The 22476-nt window shown below is 38.0% G+C and overlaps 1 protein-coding gene across 1 annotated transcript; it reads right to left on the bottom strand.

Moving 5' to 3' along the window:
* Positions 1 to 11944: 11944 nt before the first annotated feature.
* On the bottom strand, positions 11945 to 22098 carry LOC120300703 (sulfotransferase 6B1-like). Its single transcript, XM_039327031.1, has 7 exons — positions 21804 to 22098; positions 20349 to 20461; positions 19759 to 19848; positions 17472 to 17598; positions 16353 to 16447; positions 15321 to 15477; positions 11945 to 13340 (listed from the first exon to the last, which is right to left on the bottom strand). Exons 1-7 carry the CDS (start codon positions 21997 to 21999, stop codon positions 13210 to 13212), a joined length of 909 nt encoding a protein of 302 aa, XP_039182965.1. The 5' UTR covers positions 22000 to 22098; the 3' UTR covers positions 11945 to 13209.
* Positions 22099 to 22476: the final 378 nt, after the last annotated feature.

The following is a 22476-nucleotide window of genomic DNA, read 5'->3' as shown; positions in this document are numbered from 1 at the left end:
GGTCATTGGAACAACAAATATGACAGCTTCATCTCCTCATAACATCATACTGAGGATCAGACTTTGAACAGAAATTCATGCACTGCTATGCATATTTTGTCTTTGGAAGAGAAAAGAAATGACTTATTTCTTTACTTGTCATTTACTTGTCATTTTAAAATAAACCCCATCAGATATTAACCCAGTTAAATCTCCTTACTGGCCATTCCAACAGCACACAATCACACTACTCAGTTCAAAAATGGCCATTTTGAGAACACAGAATTCTAACCCATTTTCTCAGGCAGTGGTTAGTGAATCTCAGTGGTGGGATTCAAATATGTGAACAACCAGTTCTCTGTGTGGATGCCACTTCCGGAAGTCCATTCTGGGCTGGGCAACAAAAAATCAGCTACCAGTTCTGCCAAACTGGTGCAAACTGGCTGAATCCCACCACTGGTGAATCTGTGAAACTCTGCAACAGAAGAAAATTCACAAGGCTTCCTTGCATCATGAGCTCCTTCCCTATTGACAGGACGCCTCTAGGCAAGATAGGTGGCACATAAATCTAATAAATAATAATAAAGCCTGAAATATATGTGAATGAGAACAAGAGAGAGAGAGAGAGAGAGAGAGAGAGAGAGAGAGAGAGAGAGAGAGAGAGAGAGAGAGAGAGAGAGAGAGAGAGAGAGAGAGAGAGAGAGAGGGAGGGAGGGAGGGAGGGAGGGAGGGAGAGAGAGAGAGAGAGAAGAACAAAACAACAATAGAGATCCAAGAACCAAGTGACACTAAAGCTTCTTTGCTGGTTGCCCTATCTTCTAATGGCCCTCCCTCCTCCCTCCCCAACTCCAGGCGCTTTATGGAACCTAGTATCACTTTCTTCCAACAGAGCCACAAAAAGCAGAAGACAAGCAAGCACATAAACACACAAAAGCTTCTATTCCTCCTCAGCCTCTCCAACCATGAGAATTGTCCTCACAATTGGTCATGAGAAATAAAACATTCCTTGCAGGAAAAACAAGGATTTTAATGATGGTGAAAGTCAAATCTTGAATGAATGAATGAACGAACGAACGAATGAACAAATGAATGAATGAAAAACAAAGGCTATAGACATCTCCAACTATAACATCCTCTAGAAATGGGCATAAAACAATCCATACAGTCACATTACTGGCTATAACTACATGCAAGAGGCATGTCTTCCAGTAGCTTGAGAGTGGGGAAGGTATTTTCATCCACAGCCAATCAGCACTAGGGAAGCATGTTTACTAGCTGACAGAATTTCAAAATGGTGCCCAGAATATTACAGTACTATACAAAATGCAGTAATTAACTTTATGTGTTTATGTATGCACTTGAACTCTCACTGACTGGATGAATTTGTTAACCCTATGCAAGATTTGCCCATGTTGAGATAAATCTAAACACTGGAATTAGCCAATCAGGTCAACAAAATTATTCTGGAATTTCCATCATCCACTAACTATCATTGATAGGCCCAATTAAGCATGCTATGGGTCCAGGGCCTATCTATATTTTTGTAATGCTACACATAAAGCTACAATATTTTATAACCTTTTATAACTATAAAATCAATTTATGCAAAATGTAAACAAACAATACAAAGCTTGGGAGTCCAGATTTTTCTTTAAGGGAGAGGGAGAGAGAGTGTGAATCTCCATGTCACCATCTGCTGTGTGTTGAAAAGATTCTACTTACCGCCTGCCATGAAGATCCATGCTGTCCAAAAAAGGCAATTATTCTAAAGATAGCACAATGGAGGATGCTGACATACTTCTTTTATGTTTTTAATGCAGTCAGTCTAATTAAATATTTGTGAAAAGCTTAACAAACCATAGGCTGGAAATCCACAAAGGCAAAGCTTCTTTTCTATTTGACTCTCTTGTCTGTAATTTTCTCTTCTGTTCCTCTTCATGCTGCTTTATTATAAATATTTAAAGGCCCTTGATTCACAGTAGTGCTGCTGGAAAACTCTTACTTGGTGTTGGTGTTGGGCTTTTTGCCAAAACGTCTCCCCCCCCCAAAAAAAAAAACCTATTTGAAAGGAAGAGGAAGATTCCCGGTTGGGAATACAGGGCCTATTTGTTTTATTCTGAGCATTTCTGTGTTTCCTTATTTCCTTCTAATGAAAATAACAGCACAACTACACAAAATGTAATGCAAGGACCTGAGGATTATTGAATCCAGGCAGGTAGAGAAGTTACCCTTAACTCTTTCTTTCCCAGCACTGGAACTTATCAACATGCCCTTTGCTATGTAGCTATTAAAAATACAGTACCTGTAATTCATGGTGAGTCACATATAACCTATGATAAAAGCTTTGCAGAACTTCTGCTTCAACAATGGGACTTTATTCAGTTCTGTTTCCCCTGCAGGATTTCGTCATCTTTCTTCAACTATTCCGGAATGCCCTTAATTCAGCAGAGCTGAGTTTCAAGCATTTGGGGGGGTGGGGAGTTTGTAAGGCTTTTTTTTTACACTCCATGAAAAGCAACTTTAATCTGCTTTCTCTTAAAAGTAAACCTTTCTGTTTATTTTTACCTGTGAATGTGAAGAGAAAGTAATAAATTTATACTTTGTCTCCACAGTCTCCTCCACCTACCTGATGGGCTCCAAATTACAAGAGTGAGTGAGCAGGTGATATAGAGAGAATATATGAAGGAAGAATGAATGGTCTGAGAGGGAAAGCTGAGAAAGTTGTGGTTGAATGGAATTGAGGAGATCCTCAGAGGAAGAGAGGTAGAAGTTTAAAAAGTGTAAGGACCTGCCTCAATCAGTCCTCCCAAGGAAGCAGAACTATTGAAACATCATTTCAAAAGGAACTTTTATTGGGAGACATTGACAGTAGGAATAGAAGGCAGGACCTAAGTGTTTCCCCCATGAATCAAATAGTCAAAAAAGTCCAAAATAATGCCACCCCAGCTGTCCATCCAGATGATTCAAACAGGTCAATCTGCAGGTGTGAAAGTGCCGTGGGAATGGAGTGATAAGGCGCCGCTTCCAAGGCTGTTATTAGGTCTCCGCGCCATTTCTTCTGCGGCTGGAGATTAGGCAGATGGCTAGAGGGACATTCTGTTCCCATCCCAATAGAGAAACATCAAAGAAAATAGAGCAAGGAACAAAGCAAAGGAAATATACATCAGCACCCCAAGTATCCCCCTCCCCCCTCAGGAGAATGGCAGAACCCAAAAAGAATAAGAAATCCCATGCCCATAGAAAAACCGGGTTCTGACAAAGAGCTTGAAATGATGTACAGACATGACAAAAACTAGGGTGGTTTATTCCCTGCCTCCAATTGCTGTTGCTTACTACAGTGTTTATCTTTTCTGCACTTTGCATAAAATTCCTTACCCCCCCCCCTTCCTGGAACAACCTGATAAGTATGTGTATATGTGTAAACAAATATCACACAATCATTCCTTAAAATTCACACCCACCTTTCCCTATGATCACCATAAAGGGCTGGAAGTGGATTTCAATTCAAGATAAATCATGACTGCTGGATCCAAACATGTTCTGCAACAGAGACAGGCAGCCTGGCTCTCTCTATATGTTTGGGACATTGATTCCCATTAGCTTCAACCAAGATGGAAATTGCAACTAGAAAGTGTCAGATTATTTAGCCCTGATCTAGACTATCCTAGCAAATTTGTTAGTCTTGTGAGACAGGATCCATTTTTATCATACCTCCTAGAAGTTTCACATTGACTTAAAATACCAATTGTGCCTCTTAAAATATCAACAATTTGTTCTGAGAGTCTGAGGGATTTATAGATGCAATGGGTACCTTAAGCCTCTGCACTTAAAAAACCAAAATTCATATAGAATTCAAAATCTCCCTTTTAACCTTGCCCTGGTTAAACAGAGCATCCAGTAACAGTTGCTGTATCGAACTGTAGCTGTACTGCAGAAAAAGGCTGTGCTTTTTTATTAAAAAAAAAAAAAAGATGCCAGAACTCACATACATCATACAACCCGCCTTGCCTACCCTGGAAAAAGGAATCCCTGATAGAAATCCATCAGAACCTCCCAGTTGTACAACAATTATGACCTCTCTGCCTCAATTCCTAAATTGTCCAAGTAGATCAATTACTCTGAAATTCCACCATTCGGCCAATGCACAGATACATATGTCACTCATTCATGTGATATATCCGGACACTGTATTAAGCAGGAAGCAGGTAACATGGTGAACCAGCTTCTGCAAGATGAAAGAAGAGAAAGCCACACTTGCCTTGTGACCTGCTCTGGGACACATTTTCCCCTGTGCTTTCCTGAATCTCAATTGCTTCAAACTATTTCATGATCATTTGCATCAGCTTCGTGCTATTGCTATTTTCTTTTGGCCTGAGTGTTTCACAGCTCTCATTCTCTCTAAAGATATAACAAGAACTAATTTAAATCTATGTAGCATAGAAATTAAACCCCTAATTAGATCAGGCATGTCTTTGATTGCTTGAACGGAAAAGCCAAATATACTTTTTTGAATAAAACAAAACTAATGAAGTCATAGTAAATAAGTAGAAAGCAACTTGAAGAGTAAAAATGTTCTGTAGTTTTTGACAATTTACCTATTTATTTGTAAAATTTGTATGTTGCCAATTTTATTTCAGCTCATAGTGGCTTGCAACTTTTAAAACATTCACAATACATGCAATACTATAAAACAATGAAACAATAAACACCAAAATGTCCTTGGTAATATAACAAATCCAATTAACACCCCACAGTCCTAATATAATAATATTCCCTGGCACAACAGTCCTATGGTACAACACAGCATCCCACCATTAACAATTAATGAAAAAACAGCGAGACAACAGCTCTCAAAGCCCCTCTGAATATTTAATCTTTAGTTCTTTCTAGAAAGCCATCACAGTGGGAGTTATAATGTCCAAAGAAAGGCTATTCCATAATGTTGGACCTAAGACAGCACACTTCTCATACATACATATCCTTCCCTGGCTTAATTCACAAAAATATGAGATCACCAGGAGTTTCTCGTGTACTATAAGGTCAGGATGGATTAATTCTGGCTGGAAAATGCAATTTTGAAGATATTTTGATGACAAGCTATACAGGAAGTTCTCAATTTACGATCACAATTTGAGCCCAATTTCTGTTGTTAAATGAGACATTTGTTAAGTGAATTTTGCCCCATTTTATGACCTTTTTTGCCACAATTGTTAACTGAATCACTGCAGTTGTTAAATTAGTAACCCAGTTGTTAGATGAACCTAGCTTCCCCATTGACTTTGCTTGTCAGAAGGTCACAAAAGAGAATCACGTGACCTTGGGACACAGCAACAGTCATAAATACGAACCAGTTGCCAAGCATCTGAATCTTGATCACATCATCATAGGGATGCTGCAAAGGTCGTAACTGTGAAAAGCGGTCATAAGTCACATATTTCAGTGCTGTTGTAACTTTGAATGGTCACTAAATGAACTGTTGTAAGTCGAGGACTACCTGTATAGAATTTTATAGAGAACATGGTCCTTCCAATTGTACCAACAAAGCGTACCAACGACCAAGTGCAGGATCTTGAGTAGTGGCATAATTGACAGCTACAAATAACATTTATATTGACTGAAGTTTCCAAACAGTCTTCAAAGGCAATTTGAAGAATAAAATGTGCTTGTTGTGCATTTTATACAATAGCTTTCTCAATTAAAGGCATAACCCATACTTATAAAGATATCAAAGGATTTCAACAAGGTTTGGCTCCAGCTGTGAGTCCACTCTCATAATCATAAGATCTCTGCACTGTGGGCATGAGCACTTCACTTGTTATGCCACATAAGATTCCCAGATTTTCATAATGCAACACCTATAGTAGCCCTTTCAATATGGGATAGTGGTAGAGGAGAAGATGTTGAAATGCCAATTAACGAAACAATTAAACGCCTAGCATATCTTGTAGATTTCAAGGAACAGGAGTCAGACGAAATTAGAGAAGCTTTGGGATATTTTTTGCCCATCAGAAAGTTTCGATCTGCCAGTTAGTTTGTGTACCAATTAATTACATCTACTGTCTCACCCCTTTTTCTCTGGAAAATGGGTTAGGGTTATAGAAAGATAGTTGAGAATAATATATGTGTCAATGTCATTATCACAACAAGGATATAGGAATATAGGAATATTCTCTATTGGCCAAATGTGATTGGACACACAAGGAATTTGCCTCCAGTGCATAAGCTCTCTGTTGATATACAAAAAAACAAAGTGATATGTCCTATGTCATAAATCATTGTATTTTAAATCATAAGATACAATATCAGACCAATCAATTATATTGTTAGATGTAGTTACTATGTGGCAATATGGGCAGCTAATACATTTTATAAATAAATAAATATTCAATTATTTCAACAGTCTCCACACCATATCTTCTTACACATTGCATTTTATCACTAGTGCTAGACATATAAGGAACAAAATCCAGCTTTTCATTTGGTTGTCTCCTCACTTCCCTCATTACCTTCCTCACTTTTAGGACTGTGAATTGAAATAACCATCATCTCCAGTCATTCAGTGCTGACTATTATGGAGTTATAATTCAGTACATTTGGAGGTCTGTTCTACATTCACTCCAGACATTCAGATGGAAACCTCTTCAAAGTTATGAGGTCACATTGTTGACAGGATATTTCTAAATAGAAGTTTCATTCAAAAGACATTCCACAATTATCCACAACTATCCTTCTTTGCTTCTTTAAGAGATGTTCTATGGCACAAAATATATGGAAAAACTGTTTAGAATATATATTGCATTTAAATGGAAGATGGTACGAATGATCACACACTTAAAGGCTAATATGGAAGCATTCAAATATGTTCCACTGTAGCCTAACAACAACATGAAGACTGAGTTGTATCAGGTTTTTCAGTTTCATCTAAACAATTTGAAGGGAATATTCATATCCCTATTAAAAATGGCAGTTTCGTATTTTTACATTCGCCATCACCCAATCAACTATTTCAAAAGTTCTGCTACCTTTAAAACTTTGTAATGTGCAGAGGTATAGGTTTGAGGGTATTTATAAAATGTTATCATTCCCAGTCAATCCAATTTGATATGATTATGTCAGGAAAGAAGAATGTGATTTTAAAAACTCCTGTGATGGATGACTGTTACCTCTAAATACTGTATACCTTTAAACCTGAAGGTAAGGGAAGAGTCCTTGAAATCTTTTAGATATTACTAATCTACAGCTCTCAACAGCTATAGATAACTTTGTTAACGATGAAAGATGCTAATAACTGTAAGTCCAGTGACATTTGGGAGTCTCGCTTCTTATTGCATTGAAATTAGTTACTGCATAATGGATATCTCTGGATTTAGATCAGTGGTTCTCAACCTTTTTAATGCCGCGACGCCCAACCAGTCATAAGTCGAGGACTACTCAACCGGTCGTAAGTCGAGGACTACTCAACTGGTGCAGCACCGTTTGCAGAATGGGACTTTTGGCGGGCTCAGCAGGGCAGAGACAGCCTGGACAATTCCTATTGGCTTTTGAAAGCCAATAGAATTAGACTCTATTTAAGAGAGTCTATTCTATTGGCTTTCAGAAGCCAATAGAATAAATGGGAGTAGCACAGCTAAGGAAAAGGGGGGGGGAAATGGCGGACTGCGTTGTTTGGCGACCCCCGAGAAATGGTCGTTCGACCCCAAATGGGGTCCCAACCCACAGGTTGAGAACCACTGATTTAGATGATATTGAGAAGATTATGATTATTTTCCAAGTTCATGTACAAATATTCCAAACGTCATCATTGAAGTTTGTGATATACCGTGAATTTTATCAGCACACTAATCTGACTTACAGTATTTAGAAATTCCAATATTTATGCAGGAAAAAAATGAAATAGCTATGGAGTAACATATATAATCCAAGAAATATAATGTTCCAGACAAAATCCAAGAAAATCAAATGCTACACATCTTTTTCTGATGCATTTCTGTTTCAGATTTCAGAAAACTGTTGGCATATCTCAAATATTTTTTGAGAACTAGATCTCTACAGCTGGTTTGTGATGTAGTATATGCAGTAATTTCCAGCTTATTTAACATCTCCCATTGTTGAAGAGCTCTAGCATGTGGGCAGGTAGTGAGATCAACCAGTTGGATAAATCTAAAATTAAGACTGCTCATTTAGTCACCACCATTTTACAAGACATATTGAACCGGAATGGGGTGTCTGGCAGACCCATACAATTCCTTGAACAGTTAAGTCAATCATGTTTGCTTGTTACTGCATTGATCAAGTTGTGGACTGAAAAACAAAGGTTTTAAAGGGAACTTGTTTGATTTTTTTCATCTGATGCCAAGTTTACCAATGCAGGTTTTGAACGTTTCTACATAAAGCCTGGATTCGCACAACATATTAGGCTGTTTATTTTAACTGTAAACCACAACTCTAGGTTTTTATATATAAAACTAATCCATAAACCATGATTCCCAAAGAATTTTATGCCTAGATAAAACCAAAACTAACATTTTGGTTTGATTGTTTGTGAGGCCAGCTAGGGATGTGACTTTTTGATATGCTGGGAAAGGTTTAAAAAGAATGCATGTATAATAGTGAAATCATATAAAATCAGTTTAAAGCTGCAATTCTATGTACAACTGCTTAGCAGTAAGCCTAGCTGGAATACATTTAAATATGAATAAACTACATCACAACATCAGCAGATCTTAAAACTGCTTTTGTTATTATTCAAATCAGATGCAGGTTGATTGGGTAGCAATACTTTGTTGTTTTCAACTGTAAAAGTAACAAACTCTGGCACAGGTTATTCACATTACCATTTTCTGGCCTTCTAATTCTGAGCTACTCCCAGCAGCTTTGCATGAGCACTTCCTAGGCAACTTTAATCTCGGGAATCAGTTCTGCAAATGATACAATTCAATGGGCAAGAATTAGAAGCCAAGATGGATGCTAGTGAGTTATGCATGAAACTTGGAAGAAGCTGATGCTGACTTACTTTTGCAGCTCTAATATTACAGTCATGAAAGTTTTTTTAATGAGATTAATTACATATTAGTGGATTGGCCCCCACCTGTAATGGTACTGATAATATACATGCTAATCAAACTTTTGGTGAGTCAACAGCTACTTTACTCTTGCACTGAGAATTTCACCTATGCTCTGTGTAATTTTTCATATAATTCTACAACATTCTATGTTCAAATGCCAAAACTCAACATTTTTCATTAGAGAGTTGTTGCTTGTTGGTAAAAATATATCACTCTATATATGCCTACTTCAATATTACTTCATATTTGCAGAGACCCCCTGGATAGCTAAAAATTTCCAGTTTTGCTAAAGTAAGAAATCAGTTGCACTGCTTAACAGCACTTACGTTTCTTCCATGGAAAATTGCCCACATAAGTTAAACATTTTGTGTACGTGCACGAATGATAGAATCAAGAATTGAATACATGCTATAATGTTCCATTTCTTAAGTGTAGCTATTCTCTACCTTTCTCAAATGCAGATCCTTGAAACTATTAGCAGTTCTTAATAATTGCAAAGTAGTTTAATTTTTGAAGGGCAAAATAGACCACTAATGCTACACTACAATTAAGGTGGGACTGAAATCACAGAGTCCTTTCCACCATAAATTCATTTCAAGTTGCTAGTGCTCTCAGCAAAGCAATATAATTAGTAGAAACACAATTGCAGGTAATTACCATTGTAATATAATAGAACAGGATTTCACAGCTACCACTAGCCTTTATTATAAATCCATTTTGCTCCTGATCTAATTTCCAGGCTCCCTTCAGGATTTATTTGATGTCATCTATCTTGTATTTTAATGGCCCAGCTTTTGTAATCTAACATTAATTATATTTCCCATTAAAATATTGGGAAAGGCTTCTATTTGAACTATAGCTATTTGGTAAATGAGAAAATGTCACCTTATCTACTTTGATTCCATTTCTTTCTGTTAGCTTTGTCATCTTTTTTTCTTGCTACATATTAGATTATTGATGTGCTGAACTCATAGATATAACCATATCTCTTTCAGGGAAGATATACAATTTATCATTTGGGGGAGAGGGGAAAAACAACAGCTTCTCTTTCATCTTTCTATATACTCTTTATATATTTCTCTAGTTTTCATTACTATCATAAATATTAAAACTGCAGTCTTGTTCTTAAATAGAAATATGCTACACTGGACACAACAGGATTTGCTTCTGAGATTTATTCTACAATAACTACTCTTCTTTTCATTTAGTGAGTTTGCTGCTTGTATAAGCAAGGATGAATATATAGCCTGCTGTTGAAGGAAAAGTCTTCATCGTGGTTCAGTCCAAGTTGGGAATAAACAACATGGTGACTGCTTTAGAAAGAAGGTTGCAATTTATTGAAGAGGAGAGCAGACAGAAAGATGGTTCTGGAAGAAAAGAGAGAGAGCACATGTAGGGAGTGGGTTTTTATACTCTCTGGAGCCTTTTGTTTGGAGTTGCTCCTGTGGCATGAACTTTGACCTGAGTCTGAGTGTGCCGTTTGGCATCTGTACGTTAATCCTATTATGTCCTGTCTTAGAGTTTGAGTGAGGTATGTAGATTTTAGGTGTCTTTGTCTTCGTAAGCTTCAAGCTGGGGGCCTCCAACCTTCCTGGATTATTTACATCTGTATTTCTACAGAGCTGGTTTCTGCTTGGGGGAGGGAGACTTGGGGCTATTAAGAAAACTGGACATGCTTTTCTGCCTCTTTTAAGATTCTTTGAGGAAACATATTATTCTCCCTTTTAATATTTCCTTCTCTGGGAGGCTGACTTCCCACATTGCAGAGATAGAAAGTTTAGTGTTTAACATAGAGCATCTCATTTCCACTCCAAAAGAGAAAAGGGCAGAGAAAAGGGTAACAGAAAAAGAGTATTTTCCCACAAAAAATGCTGTTGGTGGTAATTCCCATGAATAGTTAGTTTGTACTACAGGGGTATCAAACTGCTGGCCTGCAGACGGGATGCATCATGCCAAAACCACGCCCGCCCCATTTCCAGCAATGGAAAAAAAGTCACAATATGTCATGACACGTCATGTGATGTTGCAAGTTTGACACCCTTGTACTGGATTCTGGTCCATTCTATTTAACTTTTTGGGATATTCAAGAACCATCATCTAATAATCCCGTATTAAAGTAAATAATCATCTTAACATTTTGCTAGGTCATTCACTTCAACTGGGAAATGCAAAAACAACTCTAAAATATTGTAGTCTGATGTTTCCAATAAGGTATTTGGCAAAGCTGTAAATGGTAAAATAAGATAACATAAGGCTATCTTCATACAAAATTGTTTTCACTATCTTGTTAATACAAATGGTCTTTTTTGCCGAGCATTACAAATGCCAACCTTCCCCAACCTGGCACATTTCAGATATGTTTGACCTACAAGATTTAGAATAACCAGCTAGCATGCCAAATAGCTGATAATATATAGCCAGACTAGCTGATTGTTGACTTTGTCTTTGGATTGCTGTACCTTTTTCTCTATTCTTTTTTTTCCCATCTCTGTTATACAGCCTGACTTCCATTATCCACTTACGTTGCTTTCCTGCAATTAATTTAAGCTTTTCAATTGCAAGACATCACACAAACTCATCATACACTGGTTTGTCCACCTAGGACAGGGATGTCAAACTGGAGGCCCACGGGCCGGATGCATCATGCATAGGCCACGCCCAACCCAGCTCCGCAAAGGCAAAAATTGTAATATGTCACAATGCATCACATGACACGATTGAGTTTGACACCTGTGATCTAGGAGAATCTGCCTTTTGCCTGGTAACTTAAAGGGACCTATCCTTTCAGAAGAGAGGTCAGTCCTATATATGGTGGACAAGGGTAAGGAATATTTTGTTAAGTTGAAGTGAGTGCTTTTGTAATACTCTAGCAATTGAATATAAATGTTATCTGTGCAAAATTTACAATAAAAATCAGTTTATTATAATCAGTGCATGTGTTACAGACTTTTCTATTCAAAATGCTGGAAAAAAATAATCTTGATGTAGTGAATACATTTCAAATTCACCAGTTTGAGTATTTCATATTTACATTTCTAGCACATTCTATCAGACTAATGCTACATATGATTTTGCTTTTTTGTAAGTCAGTATTGTAACTAAATTGTCATTTTTATACATCAAAAATATTTATTATATGACCAAGGGTAACAGATTATTCCACATCAGAAAACATGAAAGATGAATTTGAACATTTGATGTACTAAGATTTTTGTGTGGCTACACAGAGGCTAAGATATAATATGGTTGGTTGGTTTTGGTTGAACAGATTGCATGATTCCCACCTTCTACCAGTATGTGTGATCCAAAGTACTGTAATAATAAGTCATGATTCATAATATAATGTGTAAAAATCTAGACATTCATTTTCTATTTCCATCTTGATCTTAATATTGAATTGTTTTAATAAACATATTAAAATGAAGGGCTGTTAACATGACAAGATGCTTTTCCCTCCTCTCTGTGTAAAACTTTACTTCTGAAATTCTCATCATTCTTAAAATTACAACCTCCTTCCAGTGCCTCTTAAAAATCAGACATCCTAAATAGATGGTACCAACTAGAAATTTTTTTACTCACTGTTCAATGTCCTGAATAAAAATCAGTGATCAAATAATGGAAAATCACTGTTCTCCTTGGGGTGATTCACACAGAATTGCCCAAAGTCAATATTGATAGTCTGTCTTCTTAAAAGTTCTAAAGCAGCAGTTAAAGGATGCAACTACCTCACTCTCTTGAAGTGGGTCCTCTCCACATATCAAATTCTGCAGGACCAAGTATTTCAGTTTTGCTCCAAAGCTGAGCTCGGAAAATAACAGAAAACTGGAACAATTAGAGTATGAGATACACCCTGGCTATTGGTGCTTCAAAGCTCTTATTCATACAGGCACGTTTTCCCAATAAGCCTCGATTCATTGTCCTCTTGTCCTTAGAAATATTGTAAGAGAGGCTTGCATATATCTGGGAAAAAATATTGTCTTATTCTATGAAATAGTCTGGCTATATATTATCCAGCTTAATACAGGTTCATCCTATATTAGAAATGTGATACTAACGAGTTTCACAGATTAGCAATAGTGAAATGTGTATTCTGGTTATATCCTTTTTTTATGCAAGCAAACAAAACTTCCACAAAAATAATATTTTTTTCCCACAAGATACATGTTCAGATTTTGCAATAGACATCATACTTCAGCTTTGTTCCCAGCTTGGTTCCAGCTAAACATTCCTTAAATTTAGCATCCATTTGCTCATTTTGAGCCTTGCCAAAAATATTCTTCCAATCTCCTACAATGCCTGCAACAAAAAGAAAATGGGAGGCTCAAAGAAAATAGAATCACTTACTTGATAGTTTTAATAACAATTCAAAAGATTTGTAATTTCATAACTGGGTACAAAATGATACAATGCAATGAGGATTATAGAAATACGAATACATTCACCAATTTTCTATGGTTCCTTCTTAGCCAAATCTATTAAATCTATTGTCTTGCTTCCAGAATTTGCTGTCATGTACAAGCACCAGAGCCAGTTGTGAAAATGAACTCAAAACCAATGAAATTGACTGAGTTTAAACCAAGTTTATCAGGACCAGTAATCCTTAGAACCTGGATACAAATATAGTAATGCTTATAGTTTTATAGCTATGCATGTCTTAACCTCAAACTCACACAATGCACTTCCAATTCAGATAAGGGAAAACAATCAACAAAAATGTGAGATCCCCTTGATCCCCACCCCTTTTTTCATTTTCTGCCAACAATATCAGATACTAATTTTCCTTTCCATGTGCCAATTACAGAAATTTAAATATAACTTTTGACATTCTGAAACCACACACTTGAGAAGGCACCAGAAAATATAGATAGGTCTGCATCAACCTTTTACACACCTCTACTCAGTACAGCTCATAAAAAAAATAAGAACTAAGAAGCAACAGAAAGTAAGCAGACAGGTAAGAGAAAATAGATTGAAATATAGTTTAATGCAGTGGTTCTCAACCTGTGGGTCGGGACCCCATTTGGGGTCGAACGACCATTTCACAGGGGTCGCCAAACAATGCAGTCCACCATAGGCACTGTAATTTATAATCTATGTTTTATTTTCAAGAACAAAATAAATGTCAGATCCCTAGTGCTGGATATCACATACCTAATTTCTAAATAAAATAATTGCAGAATAATTTTAAGTATTTGTGAACTGTCTTTTGAGAGTCAGTTTGCTCTAGTGGTTAAGGCAGTGGTTCTCAACCTGTGGGTTGGGACCCCATTTGGGGTTGAACGACCATTTCACGGGGGTCGCCAAACAACGCAGTCCGCCATTTTTTCCCCTTTTCCTTAGCTGTGCTACTCCCTTTTATTCTATTGGCTTTTGAAAGCCAATAGAATAGACTCTCTTGAATAGAGTCTAATTCTATTGGCTTTCAAAAGCCAATAGGAATTGTCCAGGCTGTCTCTGCCCTGCTGAGCCCGCCAAAAGTCCCATTCTGCAAACAGTGCTGCACCAGTTGAGTAGTCCTCGACTTACGACCAGTTGGGGGTCGCGGCATTAAAAAGGTTGAGAACCACTGGTTTAATGTAATTTATAATGAGACCATAGATCTTTCTAGCCTTGCTTCTACCAGAGCTGTATTCAAATTCATAACTTATTTTTGTTTTAGAAACTTTTTTTTCTTTGAGGATCTTTTCAATTTGTTCCATCCATAAATTTTCTGACTTCCCCTATCTCTGAATCTGTTCACTTCCCCTCACAAATTTTGGTAGTACAGGTAGTCCTCGACTTACAACAGTTCATTTAGTGAGTATTCGAAGTTACAATGGCACTGAAAAAAGTAACTTACAATTGTTTTTCACACTTAACAACCTTTGCAACGTCTCTTCTAGACACCTGGCAACCAATTCATATGTATGACTGTTGCAGTGTCCTGGAGTCATGTAATCAGCTTCTGTGACCTTTTGACAAGCAAAGTCAATGGGAAAACCAGATTCACTTAACAACTATGTTATTAACTTAACAACTGTGTCAGGAAAGGTCGTAAGATGGGGCAAAATTCACTTAACAAATGTTTCACTTAGCCCCAGAAAGTTTGGGCTCAATTGTGGTCTTAAGTTGAGGACTACCTGTAGTTGTAAACCCTACAAAGTGTGCTTGCTGCATACAATTAATGGGACATTCATAAACAGAAATGCTGTGAATGCTTTCATTTACTAATGGAAACTTGGTAGAGGGGAATACTAAAAAAACACTCTTTCCCTGTTTCCTTTTTTGTAAACCAACCTTTCCGGAAGAGCAGTGGACCAGCCATCCCATGTGTTTCCTGCGACTTATCGCGCACCACTTGGAAGGTAGTTCTATCTGCAATAGCCTGAATTTGCTCAGTAGTAGCAGGGAAACCAAAAAAATTAGCTATTTGCTTTACTCCTGAAACCAGATCCTGAAAGCAATATAGTGATATGATTAATATCCTATGTAAGTTGTATAAACTGTATATTTGATATTAATTATTTATATTAATGAAAAGCTGTATTTCTTAGAGCAGGGGTAGGCATAAAAGAGCCAAGGTTGCCTACCCCTGTCTTAGAGTAAGCTTGAGTAGCTTCTGATTCAAAACCCATTGTCAGATATGTTGACTTGAGCATGTAGCGAAATCGCAAACAATATATCTCTATACGGAACCATATAGACTATAACCCAGAATAGTTACATGGTGGAAAAGGAGAAAGAGTAAAAATCAGTTCAGTGGTATCTAACTCCCTTTTCACACAAACCCACAAATACGTAAGGCATTTATATCATTAAGATACATTTTAGGGGAAATTGTCATAAACAAGTGGCATTTTTTTTGTAAGAAAATTGGATATCAGCCTTCTCCAATAGAGCTTGTTCTTCCTGTACCCCAAAATAATTTTTCAAATTTTGTAATACAATTGCTATCAACTAGATGAAGCCAAAATGGCACAGAAAATAAGTTTAAAATGTATTTTTAATGCTATTAGAGCATTAAACCTTGGCTAAGGTCATTGTCCTATAACTCTAGGAGTTTAGGATAAGGGTGCGTGGGATTGTTCACTGGTGAGAGAAGTAACTTTTGCTATTCAGTCTTTTTTTCCAATCACTTACTCATCAGGTGTTCCAGGCTGTCTCACAACTTTCAGAACAGGATAAGGAAATGATCCTTATGATATACTAAGACTCAAATTCCAGCCTTTTGATCATGCCATGTCTTATAAAACCAGTAAGAGTTTGGGACCACCTCTTCTCATCTAATGTACATGGAGATGTTTTGCTCATGATTATGAATACACCAACCTCTTCTAATTGCTCGTATGTCAGAATCAGAACGTTTTCATCATCTATATGTTTGTTCCAAGCGACAGCTTGATCGAAATAGGATCCCCAGGCAACTGTAGTATAAAGGCAGTATATTAAAACGACCTTATTTGTAAAAGAGTCTGCAGAAAGCATCAACAATAAATTATTTATATATATATTGCATTCATACTCTCTCTGGATAACATATAGTATTGAACCAAAGTGTTTTTTATTAAACATCTATTTCCTTTTCATTTCCTTATTCTTGTATCCATGCATCAACCTTCATATCAGCTCTAACACACCTGCAATCCCCTAAAGACAATAGGAGTTGTAAGGTAATATCTCTTCTCCTGGCAAGCAGTGTGCTAATGGTGTTTGTTCTGCTGACTGGAAACAAGTTTCTGTTTCTGCTTACATAAGTTCTCAAGATACAAAGAATACAAATGTCTTGCTGGGAACTTCCAAATAAATAAGGCCAGTTCTCGTGGAAAGCACTTGTGAGAGGTATCAGTTCAGCTTTGGCTAGAGCAGTGGTTCTCAACCTTTCTAATGCCGCGACCCCATAATACAGTCCCCCATGTTGTGGTGACCCCCAACCACTTATACATCACCGGGTGCCAGGAGCGTGGCCAAAGAAAAGGGGGAAAAATGGGGGACAGCCTTGTTTGGCGACCCCCGTGAAATGGTCATTCGACTCCAAATGGGGTCCCGACCCACAGATTGAGAATCACTGGGCTAGAGACAAAAATTAGTTCTCAAAATGCCGACTATCTATGCTGTCTGTCCCAAAGTCACATCCAGAAAGTAAACTGTGCAAGCTTTAATGCTATTTCAAAAATCTTGTGGGTCTTTTTGCTTAGGGGCAATAAAAATATGTTCATCTATATCACAGAAAATGAAGCTCTGATCATATCATTTTCATTTCTCTTAAAGCCAAACATTCTTCCAAAGGGTGTGTAACTTCCTAGAAAAGCAAGTTTGATAGCACTCCTATTAGAAATCATAGTAGTGGCACATCTCAATTTCTCCCCTGGTGCTCAGATTGAGCAGATTAGCCTAGCCTTCTGTTCCCCAAGTTATTATATTTGAGCCAATCTGAGAACTTAAGAATACCTTCTCCATTCATAAATTCTGGGAAAAATTCCTCCCATGAATTATAATTGGGAATGGTTGGAGCATTATTATGAAAATGGAAAAACGATGCTGCTGTATCTTTAGGATTTCGAAACAACACCAATATCTAAGGGAAGAAAAAAGAACAGACATTTTAAATTTCCAGTGACATGAATGAAAGTACTGTATTACTGGCAAAAGTCCCTATTACATTGCAAATTGATGCTGATGATTAGCACTACCTAAACTACACTTAAAAGGAAATTAGAGGTTGAAATTATGTCCATTAATTATGTCCTTCAGAAAGCACAGTCACCATACTCCAATCCTCTCGTATCTTTAGAAAGGCTACCAGATCTAGATTGCCAAAATCCAATCAACCACCAAATGGCAACAGAGAATTAGTTTTCAGTTCTCTCTTTGCTGCCATTTTGTCATCCTCCAGATATCTGCAGCCCAAATCTGCTAGCTTTACCTTCTACTACCAAAGACATACAATGCCATGTTTCACACAGCTGTCACTATCCACTGATCTCTTGTGGTCAAGGGTACTTCTTTCCTAGTTAATTTATTTTGAATGGGGTTACTAGACATTTCATATCCTATGTTCCTGATACATATCTATAGCCTAGTAGCTAAACTATCACAATACCTAGTATTATAAAATATCTGTTAGGTTACATCAGATACTTTCCTTCCAAATGTTCTAGATTATCTGGACCCTTTTCAATCTGGTTTCAGGCCCGGCTACAGCACTGAGACTGCTTTGGTCGCACTGACCGATGACCTCTGGCGAGCCCGGGATAGGGGTCATTCCTCTATCCTGGTGCTTCTTGACCTCTCAGCGGCTTTCGATACCATTGACCATGGTATCCTTCTGCATCATCTCGGAGAGGTGGGGGTGGGCGGCACCGTATTGCGGTGGTTCTCCTCCTACCTCTCTGACAGGTCACAGTTGGTGTTGGCGGGCGGACAGAGATCGACCCCTAGGCGCCTCAATCATGGGGTGCCTCAGGGCTCGGTCCTGTCCCCCCTCCTTTTTAACATCTACATGAAACCACTGGGTGAGATCATTCGGCGACACGGGGTGAGGTATCATCAGTACGCGGATGATACCCAATTATATATCTCCACCCCGTGTCCTTTCAGTGAAGCAGTCGACGTGATGGGCCGGTGCCTGGAAGATGTGAGGGTCTGGATGGGGGTAAACAGGCTTAGACTCAACCCTGACAAGACCGAGTGATTCTGGGTCTTGCCTCCCAAAGGCCAACTGGATGGTCCATCTTTAGTCCTGGGGGGGGGGGGCAAATTTACCTCTCTCAGTGCAGGCACACAACTTGGGTGTCCTCCTGGACTCACAGCTAAATCTGGAACAACATCTATCGACTGTGGCCAGGGGGACCTTTGCACAGGTTCGCCTAGTGCACCAGTTGCGGCCTTATTTGGACCGGGAGGCTTTACTCACAGTCACTCATGCCCTTGTCACGTCAAGACTGGATTACTGTAACACGCTCTACATGGGGTTACCCTTGAAGAGCGTTCGGAGGCTGCAGTTGGTTCAGAACGCAGCCGCGAGAGCGATTATGGGCGCGCCAAGGTACGCCCACGTGTCACCTATCCTCTGTGAGCTGCACTGGCTTCCTGTGGGTCTCCGGATGCAATTCAAGGTGTTGGTTATCACCTTCAAAGCCCTTCATGGCATAGGGCCAGGTTACTTACAGGACCGCATTCTGCCGCACAGCTCCCAGAGACCGGTGAGGTCCCATAGATTGGGCCTCCTTCAGGTCCCGTCGGCCAGACAATGTCGGCTGGCGGGCCCTCGGGGAAGGGCCTTTTCTGTGGTGGCTCCGACCTGGTGGAATCAACTTCCCCCCGAGGTTCGAACTACTCCCACCCTGCCGGCCTTTAAGAAGGCCGTTAAAACTCTCCTGTTCCGGCAGGCCTGGGGCTGATGTCCCCGGGGGGCCGGGATATGATCGGACTCACGGTATGACTGTTTTATTTTATTGTTTTATCATTGTTTTAACTTTGTACACCGCCCTGAGTCCTTTGGGATTGGGCGGCATATAAATATTTGAAAATAAATAAATAAATAAATAAATAAATTACAGTTTTCTCAATGCTTTGTTATACTAGCTGGTTGTTAGTAACCTGCAGGCTACATAGCTGCCTAATTGCATGCATTATATCATTCCCATAAATATTACAATAGGCTCACAACATTCCTATGAATTGCTTATCTAAAGTAGTGCAGAAGTAAATATTATCAGTGAAACATAATGCCTACCTTGGCTTTATTTTTGAAAATAGATTTGGGCAGATAGTTGTAATGGAGATGTGTGGCCACAATCCTTGGAGAAGGAAATTGTTTCATCCTCTTTACAAACAAAAACAAGGAAAATTTTAAAAAACATATCAAATGGGCCACTCGTGCATGTACAGATTGGCTCTACTGACATATAAAAGTAATTTGTTGCCTATATCAAGAGGCAGTTAAAATAACATTGATTCTCTAAATCCCATCTGCAGATTTTATGACACAAAACTGAACAATATTGAGATATATCAAATGTTTTATATCACTCTATTTTCATATTCCAGACAAGCAACAAAATCACAACCAATTCCTGAGCATCTAATGACTAGAGCAAGGATCTGCAACCTTGACAACTTTAAGACTTGTGGACTTCAGCTGAAGTCCACAAGTCTTAAAGTTGTCAAGGTTGCAGACCCTGGACTAGAGGACATTGCTGGAAAACTAGAGGCACATTTCAGACAAGAGAACTTTCTCTGTTGCCTTATTTCATTGCAACAACTACCACGCAGGTGCAGATGAAATATCCCATTTTGGAAAGCCAAGTTTTGCTACTAATTAACCTGAAACTTTTCTGGATCTCCACACTCCATAAATGGCAATTCTGTATTCTCTTGCTTAATTTTCAACGTTGTGGCAATCAGATCACTCACAATGAGAATCAACCAATTTGCTCCTGGGGAAAGAAAAAACAGGAAAAATCATAATAAAATCTAAGGACGTCATTATTCTTGGCTTCATTACCTCAACTAACTGCAAAATAATTTGCAACTAGATATGGTTAGATGGAAACTATCCATAAGTTTCAATTAGTTGTACAGTATTTTAAACCTGAATCTTTACCAGATTGCTAAATTACAATCTATATAGCTGCTTCAGCTTGTAAAAGCATTCTTTTATGTTTTAATGTATTCCCTCATATATATTTAAATAAATATGTTGGTTTATGCCTCAAAATCAGAAAGGAATTTTTACTGCAAGTCAGGATTTCCATTTTTGTTTCAAAGCCAAGTTGTGGTGTTGGGACATTTGTTTACCATCATAGAGAGCATAGCAGATTACAAATGAGGAAATAGATATAGCCAGTTTGGTCTAGCAGTTAAGGCATCAGGACAGAAACCAGAAGACTTGAGTTCTAGTCCCATTTTAGGCATGAAAGACAGCTGGATGTCTTTGGGCCAAACATTCTCTCTCAGTCCAATTCATTTTGAGGGTTGTGATTTTGGGCAAAATAGAAGGAGGAAGGAATATGGGATATGCTCACCACATTGAGTTATTTATTTATAAAAATAAAAAAGTTAGGATTGAAAAAAACTTCAAATAATAATAGCTGGAGGACACAAGGGAAGGGGAAGGGGAAAGACAATGATTGCAACTAAGTTTTAAGCCTAATTGTAAAGTCATGATTTAGCCAAAATCTTTGAATCAGGCATTACCGATGTTTAGTCATAGTTGTTCCCATATTCTGTTGAATAAATCACAAGGGATGGAGTCACATAATACACTAAGCCGTTCTTTTTTTAAAAAATGACTTAACGTGATGCTTGAACCATTAAGAAATGTATCTTAAAATAATATAAAGCACATTAAATAACTAAAGTACACATTTGCAGTGAAATTATCAGGGCAAAAACTACCTATCAGTTAATGGCACCTGGCAATTTTTCGTTATTATACAAAATACTTTTAAGCTTTAAAAAACCTCTTCACATAAGCTTATGAAATGCTAATTGAAATAGTTCAATCATTTATTTAACATTTTATTTACCATTCTGTTCTCTCCTTTGTATATAGTTTACATAATGCAGCATCTGACACCAACTAATAATCGTAAAGCTAATTCCGGTACAAAAAGTTTCATTAGAAAAAGGAGGATTAGTGGCGCTATTTCGGTATAAACCATCTCAATGGTAATGATAAATATTATGTAACACATTCACAATATTAAAAAGGAGGGTTTTTTATAGTTGCTTATGATCTCATTTGGCAATAAAAAATAACACAAGAGTTCTATTCACCACATTTGGGGTAGGACACCAACACCGCATCATCTTTTCTGCTTTCAAAATTCTCCAGGGCTTGGAACGTCTCTGCACTGCACACTGTATTCGGGTAGGGAATTCCCTGGTAGGAAAAGAGAAGTTCATGGAGTTTAAGGTCTTTGGATTTTTCCAGCGCTTTCTCTATTTCTTCTACAAATTTTTTCTCTGTCATGGTTGCTTTCTCTGTTCTAAGCTAACTACCCTGTTGTTAAGGCACCAAAAACCTTTAAAGGTATTTGAGAGGTGGACGAAACAGCATTACTGTATACTTAGCCTTTTGTTTTCTACCTTATATAAGAAAGCCAGGCAGCTTGGGTTACCATCTTTTGCTCCTCCCTTTCTATTCTCCAGAAGAGAAAAACTATCAAGTCCCCCTGCTTAATTATTGTTTTGCAGATAATCCCTACTTAAATCAAGAAACTTAGACAACAAAGTGGGGGGGGGAGAGGGAGAGAGAGAGAGAGAGAGAGAGAGAGAGAGAGAGAGATCTAAATGGCTTAATAAGCATCTCCAATCAACATCAAATTTATTTCAATGTATAGGGCCACCCGTTTTTTTTGTAGCGACTCTAGGTCTAGGCTGCTACTCAGTTACAAACACAATATAACCAGAAATAGATTTATCCTTGGCTGCCAAGTCTGTTACAGAA

This window comes from Crotalus tigris, unplaced genomic scaffold, assembly GCF_016545835.1.
Source record: "Crotalus tigris isolate CLP2741 ecotype Arizona unplaced genomic scaffold, ASM1654583v1 scf7180000024349.2157984, whole genome shotgun sequence".
NCBI classification, from domain to species: Eukaryota; Metazoa; Chordata; class Lepidosauria; order Squamata; family Viperidae; genus Crotalus; species Crotalus tigris.
This window is presented reverse-complemented; position numbering and strand designations above follow the sequence as displayed.

What these genes read in the sequence shown, in the direction of transcription:
- LOC120300703 (XM_039327031.1), bottom strand. Translation starts at nt 21,999, where the DNA reads ATGACAGAGAAAAAATTTGTAGAAGAAATAGAGAAAGCGCTGGAAAAA. An exon ending in TTTTCAAAAATAAAGCCAAG is followed by an intron (nt 17,599 to 19,758) that starts GTAGGCATTATG and finishes TTCTTCCCTTAG; the next exon opens with ATATTGGTGTTGTTTCGAAA. An exon ending in CATACGAGCAATTAGAAGAG is followed by an intron (nt 15,478 to 16,352) that starts GTTGGTGTATTC and finishes TATTGCTTTCAG; the next exon opens with GATCTGGTTTCAGGAGTAAA.